Source organism: Megalobrama amblycephala, linkage group LG16 (assembly GCF_018812025.1).
Source record: "Megalobrama amblycephala isolate DHTTF-2021 linkage group LG16, ASM1881202v1, whole genome shotgun sequence".
Lineage (NCBI taxonomy): Eukaryota > Metazoa > Chordata > Actinopteri > Cypriniformes > Xenocyprididae > Megalobrama > Megalobrama amblycephala.
This window is the reverse complement of record NC_063059.1, coordinates 31,975,453-31,984,303: the sequence shown is the minus strand read 5'-3', so window position 1 is coordinate 31,984,303 and position 8,851 is coordinate 31,975,453. Positions and strand designations below refer to the sequence as shown.

Below are 8,851 nucleotides of genomic sequence, written 5' to 3'. Positions count from 1 at the left end.
GCAGTATACTAATAGTATGCGATAAGACTTTGTACTTCAAATCACAGTCACAGACATCATCCAAACATAAAACTCTCATCAATCAAAATGATTCTTTTGCACAAGAATGTTTCATTCCAAGTGTTTTTTTTTTTCCCCTGCCTCATTGTCTTACAGTAGCCAGGTTGAGTTCCCCACCCCCAGCTCCCAGCGCACTCCTTTCCGCTCACGGATTCCATTCTACACAAGAGCCTGGAGAGCATATGTTTGACCCACAGTCCCAGTGAATGTGGCCATCTGCTCGGGATTCCATATGATCCGGGCCCTGTGTGAGAATGCGCCTGGCTTTGTAAAAACTCACTAGGCGATGTGGGAGAATCTTCCCCACACACAATAGAGAACAGTAAGACAGTTTTAACCCTTTCCCCGGTTCGCCTCTCTCAAAGGACGCCTCCCCGTACCATTGTTCTCCCTGACAAGTGAATAGTGAACAGAATCAGTTTCTTGTTACTTAACTGTCAAAAGCTTTCGTGGGATTCAGTTTCAACTCTTCATAACACCAACAGGACCTTCACACTGAAGCTAAATGGACATAGTGGGAGAAATGAAGAAAAAGTAACTTCAGAGTAGAGCCACAGGTTATTCTCAGAAAGTTTAAATCAAACACTTGATAAAAACCGTTTTGCACCAAATAACTATTTGTCACCACCAACCACTTAACATATGGATGGATAGGCAAATGGTGAGTAAACTAGATAAAACAAAGGGCTTCTCATTTCCATACTAGATGTGATCTGCTCACACCTCCCCCAACCACAAGCAGTGAACAAACTCACAGCACTGATAAGGAGGTACTAGCCTGCAGTTTATAACAATTTAGCAAATCACATCATAATGCATGGAGGAACTTTCACATGTTGCTTCCGAAAATCCTCACATGCCAAATGTTGCGAAACAGAAAAATCTGGCATTTTCATTTTCTTTACGTTTTACATGATTGTTGCGTCATTGTTGAAGTCAGTCATTTTGGGAACTTACTCATTAAATGTGAGATTTCAGATTTCCCACAAATCAGTTTATAAAAAAAAAAAAAAAAAAAATTCCCAACCTGTGTATACGGTAAAAAACACCTCAAGAGTCGATGTTCATCAACAGGGTTTATTTTCAGTACAAAATAAGAGGGGCAGCAGGGAGAAGAAAATCAATATATTAAACTTAATACAAACGTCATCAAAAAACATGTTTTCTATAAATACAATAAAATAAATATAAAAAAGGAAATTAAGTTACTTGAAACTCTCCATCATGTAACACAAAGCCAGCAGGTGCATTACAGACAATCAGATGCAAAAAGGGACCCATCAGAACCAGCTATAAAAATAACAAAAAAAGGCCACTAAAGGCTCATTGTAATAAATGGATTTGCCTAAACTCACAATATCAACAGCTACATAACCAAAAACTATGACACAGGCAACTCATTCCAAGTAAAGCTCCAACTGTGCACTTTCAGAGGCTCAATATGGATCCTCAGAAACTTAAAAGGCAAGTAGGTCTGGGAACGAACCAAATGCCAAATCTCAAAAATAGGAGCTGGAAGAACTCAAAACGATTTAATATGTCAATTAATAAAATCAATTCTAACTTCAGAAACAGTTGGTTCTACGATAGTACACAAACTGTGGAGTAACCCAAAAAAAAAAAAAAAAAAAAAAAAAAAAAAAAAAAAAATATTTGTTTGGCCTCTAGTTAGAGTACAATGAATTTCTCAAATATTGAAAATGACCTTTTTGAGACCTGGTCATAACCTCTTTGGCTATTTCAGTACAATAATAACTTCGTAAATAGCTGATTGCTAAATGCATCATAAAAGTTAACCGTTTCATACGTTACTAAACATTTTGATGCCAGAACTTTGCAGGTTGTAGAGTTAAATCTTTCCCCACTTGTCTTTTTCAGTCATCAAAAATAAAACATGGTGAATCACTCCACTTAAAAGCACATGAAACCCCACTTAAAGAATCATTTCAACATTCAGTACCTGCAAACAGTATGTTTCACTCTGAGCTCAACTAAAATGTCAAGTATCAGCCATGTAGTACATTAGGTATACCACAGTATACAGTTCAGTCCCCGTCAGGAGTGACGGTCTACAGGAAGAAGCTTGTGCTAGAGTTGCTGTGTTCGTTGTAGACGGCGTCGTCTGGAACTGAAAGCTGGCTGAAGATGGGAAGTCTGCGCCCGCTGGCTTCCGGTCCGAAGGAGGATTCAGACCCGCTCATACTGCTGGATGAACTGCAGCTGCCACCCTCGTGGTCTGAGAGAGAGGTGTGGGATAGGCTCCGCGGGCCTAGAGAAGCGCCACCGGTAGGACTCTGTCGCAAGCAGGCTTCAGGCTGTGGGGAAGCGAGCTGGGTGGGCGACAATGTGGGCGTCAGTCCCGAGTGAGAGTACCCCGAGTCAGGAGAGGGAAGGAACTGAGGGTGCAACTCTCGAGCCTGGTCCAGAAGGGTGTTGGGGTCTACGTCGGGGAAGGCCAAGGAGAGAAGGTCAGAGAACGCGGTTGACGGAGTCGAAGCGGAAGGTGCTCGCAGGAATGAGGAAGGCGCTAGAGGGGCTTCTAGATGTTGGGGAGTTGTGGGAAACCCAGCAAAGCTGAAGCTCTGCTTGAGCAGGGGAGGCCGTTGGACAGCCGGGTTGGAGGTCTGGGGTCGGGATTGTGCGTGATCGTCTTCGGCGTTGTGAACGAAATGGCAGCGGATACCGTAGGGGCAGAAGCCAATTGAGTGGAAAGTGCGGCAGGGTTCGGTCTTATATTTCGGGTGACGGTTAAGGTCTCGTAGCTCTTCAGGGCCGTGTGCGAACTGACACTTGCCGCCATACTTGCACACGCCTCTTTCGGCGAACGTGCGGCACAACTCTGTCTTGTAGCGTGATGAGGTGGCTGAGATCGAAGATGTAGAGTTGGAGAGGGAAACGGCACCTGACGTGACTGAAGATTGCTTTAAATGGCCGGGTTCGGATGAAGACCAACCCAGACTTCCAGTGTTGCCCTCCACCATGCTAACGGAGCGCTCCGACCAAAAGGGCATCTTGCCCCACTTTGACTGAGATGATACTTTCTGGGTGCCCCAGTAGCTTGTGTTCATGGTTCCACTCTCAATGCTGTCAATAGAAAGTCCTGAACCAGTGGAGGAAAGTGTGCAGGGACTGTCAGGCTTCCTATATCCAACAGCAGCTGCCTGTGAGGAGGTCTTCATCGGCTCTCGGAGATCAAGATTTAAAAGGTGCTGCAAAGAGAACAACAAGAGGGTTACATATCTTGGAGCAGATGACAAATTCTGGTAGTTTTTTTTTTTTTAAATTTAAAACAGCAAGACTTTTTAATGCACATGCATTAACTAAATGGAAACATGGGAAGTGATAAGGAGTCCGATTCGTTTTTGTTCCTTCAAAAGATCCGGTTCAAAAACGATTAACGTTAGTAGCGTCGAGTGCTTTCAAACACTCCAACAAACATACGCACATTTTTTGTCTTAAATTAATAATATGTGTTTGTTTTTTCCCATGCGCACCAGTTCAGCTGTTGCAACTAATATTCAGTTTTAATCAACAGGTTCTACTGAGTCGACTCAATAGAACGATTCGTATGCACGGTTTCAATAATTGCAGCAAGAAAAAGCTATGCTTTTAGACTTTAAAAATCGCAGTTTGCGTTATATTCACACATGCATTTAAATTAAAGTTCAGATAAACGCGAAACAAGGAAAAAAAAGCTTTTCAGCGGCAAGTTGGGTTTTTTTTTCCTCCAACTCCGGCCAATCAAGTTGTTTACGTTTAAAAAAAAACAAAGTTTAAATATTTGCGCACTAAATTTCAACAATTCCACAAGCATTTCGCTTTCATGTCGTCATGGTCAAACTTCATACATGCAAAACCAAACAACATGACTATATTGTCTGATTACAATAAAAAGGCGCTCACTCGTGGCCCACGTTCCCTCTCTGATAGAGAAGTTGCTAGCAACTTATTTGATTCGATCTGTTATCTTGAACCTTAAAGAAAACTTTTGCATTAGGCTTTATACGTTTCCTGCAAAATGCATTCAAATGCATTAAAAAACCCGCACTATAAACATGATTCAAGCCTGCTAGCTAACTTACGTGATCAGTCACACTGTTATTAGTAACTCATAAACGCTAAATATACCTTGCACAGGACATCATCCAGGTCAATAAACTGATTGAGCGCGTAGGATGGCATAGTCCTGACGAAGACTTTATTTGCGATTCCTCCGTGATCCCACACAACTCCCTCGTAGTTTTCATGAACTTCACGCTTCCAGCTCAGCACGTGTTTTTAAGGCTGCTGTACGGCGACCACACCTCCGCGTTTCTTCGCTCCGCCCACTCCAACACTGAACTGTACAAAGCGCGCGGATGAGTTGTTTGTGTTTGTTTATGACATATTAGAAACATATAATGCTTGTTTTCTGTAGTTTATAAATTGGAATAGTGAACTTTATCATCAGATTCCAATGCCATCATTCTTATATAGTAGCTGTTGTTAGTAGTAACGTGTAAAGCAGCTATTGGGGCATATTGTCAAAAACTCCTCTTGTGTAAACTCATGCACCATGAAATATATTTGCCACCATTATATTTACATTTGGAATAATTACAGTTTTTTAATGTCGTTGAATACGTCTCTAATGCTCCCAAAGGCTGTCTTTATATACAGTAAACAGTAATATTGTGAAATAGCCTAAATGCTGTTCTATTTTAGTTGCTATGATGGTAAAGCTGAATATTAGAATGATTTCTGAAGGATCATGTGACACTGATCATTTGAAATATAGCGTTACCATCACAGGAATAAATGACTATTGATGATTTTGCACTCAAAAAACATTTCTTAGAATTATTAGTATATATATATATATATATATATATATATATATATATATATATATATATATATTGTACTGGTAGTCCACTGTATGAAGAATTTTTGTGTATAATATGTCACTGTTTACTTTATTTTGCTATCCTCACTTGCATAAATTAACTATAGTGTCCTGCACCCACTAGTAAAAATATATCAAAAATATGAAAAATGTCTGAATAATTTTTAGTTTGACTGTATATACATACTGTTTTCAACATTGATAATATCTAATACATGTGTGTGTGTGTGTGTGTATATATACAGTACAGTCCAAAAGTTTGGAACCCTAAGATTTTTAATGTTTTTAAAAGAAGTTTCGTCTGCTCACCAAGGCTACATTTATTTAATTGAAAATACAGTAAAAAACAGTAATATTGTGAAATATTATTACAATTTAAAATAACTGTGTACTATTTAAATATATTTGACAAAGCAATTTATTCCTGTGATGCAAAGCTGAATTTTCAGCATCGTTACTCCAGTCTTCAGTGTCACATGATCCTTCAGAAATCATTCTAATATGCTGATTTGCTGATTATTTTCAATGATTTATTTAGATTCCTTGATGAATAGAAAGTTCAAAAGAACAGCATTTATCTGAAATACAAAGCTTCTGTAGCATTATACACTACCGTTCAAAAGTTTGGGGTCAGTAAGAATTTTTATTTTTATTTTTTGAAAAGAAATTAAAGAAATAATGCTTTTATTCAGCAAGGATGCATTAAATCAATCAAAAGTGGCAGTAAAGACATTTATAATGTTACAAAAGATTAGATTTCAGATAAACACTGTTCTTTTGAACTTTCTATTCATCAAACATTCCTGAAAAAAAATATTGTACACAAATATTTTGTACAATTGTACACATTAAATGTTTCTTGAGCAGCAGATCGGCATATTAGAATGATTTCTGAAGGATCATGTGACACTGAAGACTGGAGTAATGATGCTGAAAATTCAGCTTTGCCATCACAGGAATAAATTACTTTGTGAAATATATTCAAATAGAAAACAGTTATTTTAAATTGTAATAATATTTCACAATATTACTGTTTTTACTGTATTTTTAATTAAATAAATGTAGCCTTGGTGAGCAGACGAAACTTCTTTTAAAAACAGTAAAAATCTTAGTGGTTCCAAACTTTGGACTGTACTGTATATATATATATATATATATATATATATATATATATATATATATATATATATATATATATATATATATATATATATATATATATATATATATATATATATATATATACAAATCAGCATAAGAGACTTATTTCAAAAACATTACAAAATCTTAATTATTCCAAACTTTTGCCTGGTAGTTTATACACTATTCTCTTTATTTTAACTATGCATTGAGTATCACTCTATTTTACAAGCTATACCCAATTAGTTTAAGAAAACAATGTTTAAGTCTATTGTGACTCATGTGACTGCGTTAAAACATCTCAAGGTTCGATCACGCCACCCTGTTGCTGTCAGAACTGGAGACGACGACCCTCTGAGGTGCTTTGATACAACCTAGAGAAGGTGTTGAAAGTGTCACCCACTGGTGAAGAGGTTGACATTAAAGTAATTTTATATCCCTTTTCCTGGTGACCACAGACATTCTGATCAGCTGATCCCACTGTGAGAGGAGACGTGTCTGGCTCAGTGTGCTACATGAAGACCTGAATGTTTTTAACAACTAAGGTAGATTCTCTGTAGTTCTTATTATAAATCCAAATAGCGACTTGAGCCTACAATTTATAGTAGCCTATTTTTAGGACATGATTATGGAGGTCTGTATTTCAGGGTCTTCATCAATGTTACCAACGCTAAATAGCCATCAGTTCTATTTAAAAGAAGTGCATAGAAAGTTAAACTTTAATAAAGGTTCTTTATTGGCATTGAAGAACCTTTCCATTGCACAAAAGTTTCTTTATAGTGGAAAAAAGTTCTTTAGATTATTAAAATGTTTTCATACTAAGAAAAAAAAAAATGGTTCTTTTAATAACTGTTCACTATAATGTTCTTTGGGGAACGAAAAATGGTTCTTCTATGGCATCGCTTTTAAGAGTATATTTAATTGTGTATCATGGTTCACACAAATATTATGCTATTGTTTTCAACACTGATACTAATAAGAAATGTTTTTTGAGAACCAAATCAGCATATTAGAATGATTTCTGAATAATACCCTCTCTAGATTTTGAGATAGCTTGTTAGTGACTGTCATTTCATTCTCTTAACATGTAGAACCTCACTAATAAGATTTCCGCTTTTGTTAATGAAAAGCAGAAAAGACCAAAATGGCCAGGGAGGAGATTCCAACAAACCAATATGTCATCCCATGAAGGGCTTGTTGAGATACAAGGGCTCTTGTGAGCTAGCTGACTTAAGTCTAATTTCTATCCATGTGGCTGTAACTTTACCTCACAACTGAACAAAACAGTTACTCTGTCTAATACCTATTGTTAAAGCTCCTACAGCTTATAATTAGAAACATACTTTAATGAGGAGGTCAAGGAACCGGGGACCCCATTATCGTCCTAATAAGGCAAAACAACAAGTGCTTTAGACAGGCAGTGCTGTAATGGTTCGGTGGGAGTTGTGTAGAGACTTGTAGAGAATAGGAAAAGTCAAACTTCAGAAGTTCATTAGCAAGGCACAAATGATTGAAAACTAAATACCTTGTGAACTACAACACTAAACCTGTTGTCTTCAGCTCATTAGAGTGTGATAAACAGACATCTGGTCAATTTGTTTTGGGTACTTGGAAGAAGCATTAAGGGACTTCAGTGTTTGATGCAGGCAGGGGAGTGAGGGCAGGGTGTGTGGTTAGGGAAGAGAAGGCTTTTGGGTGGGTGTGGGGTGTTTCCCTCCTGCTCCACTGATTGAGCAAAAGACTTTAGAACATAATGAGTAAAAAGTTCCTGGGCTAAAAAGCCTCCCCCCACCCCCAGGGGAATGGAGGAGTGGTAAAAGGGGGAGGTGGGGGCTGGGAGGGGGTGATTGTTTAGGCAAAGGGGAGAGATGGCTGAAGACCCTCTTTGGTCTAATCTTTAATCACAACAGTGTCAGGGGGCGAAAAGGAACATCACCCGAATAGACACCCCCCACCTTTTGCGGCACTCATCCCAGATGACCAGGAAATTATTCAACAAACCACAGAGCCACTGTGTTCAGGAATGTGCATGAACAATTACCAGCAAACAAAAATATGTTCGAAGAATGTTTTCGAAAAACTTTAGCCACGTACTGTTGAGTAGGTACTACATTTGAATTTGAATTTACTTCACGACCATTGAAAAAGTACGTTCTATATAGTACAAATGCGTGTAGTATGAATGAATTAGGACGTACTACATCCGCCATGTTGTTACTGTCACATGACCTACCAGCGTCAGTTACGTCCCTTCAACTCCATTCACAAATCCTCTCCTGTGGCCTCATGGGATAGTAAAGGCCCCGGTATACTTCAAACGAAGTTCTTTTTCGTTCTTCGTTTAGGGGTAAAACTAGGTTCAAAATGCGTGACCAGCGATATACTGTAAACGAACATCTGACGCCGCCCACACTGCTGCGATCGATTTTTATATGAATATGTAAATATGTGCCGTGCACTTTCTTCTCAGTAACAAAATAAACACAACAAAAATGAGAAAACTGCAAGCATTTATTATAGAAAGCATAAGAAAAACGTCTGATCATAACAGCATGGGAATGTTAGCACGAGCTCTGCAAAGTAGCATTCCAGTCACGTCATGTCATACAGCACTTTATTCAATAGATTGCTTAAAATCAAGAAGCTTTACAGTATCAAACATGAAAAACAGTGTTAGTGCCTCATTTTTTTTACAAGCACAAATTCATTTTGTACTGTAAAGCGGCTATCCAGTGTGTTCATGTTTTCACCCGCGGAGATCTTACC

The 8,851-nt window shown here is 38.2% G+C and overlaps 1 protein-coding gene across 1 annotated transcript; it reads right to left on the bottom strand.

Moving 5' to 3' along the window:
• Positions 1 to 1,123: 1,123 nt before the first annotated feature.
• On the bottom strand, positions 1,124 to 4,423 carry zgc:114130 (uncharacterized protein LOC570332 homolog). The gene is made up of 2 exons (XM_048161665.1): positions 4,189 to 4,423; positions 1,124 to 3,269 (listed from the first exon to the last, which is right to left on the bottom strand). Exons 1-2 carry the CDS (start codon positions 4,240 to 4,242, stop codon positions 2,130 to 2,132), a joined length of 1,194 nt encoding a protein of 397 aa, XP_048017622.1. The 5' UTR covers positions 4,243 to 4,423; the 3' UTR covers positions 1,124 to 2,129.
• Between the last annotated feature and the right edge of the window lie 4,428 nt (positions 4,424 to 8,851).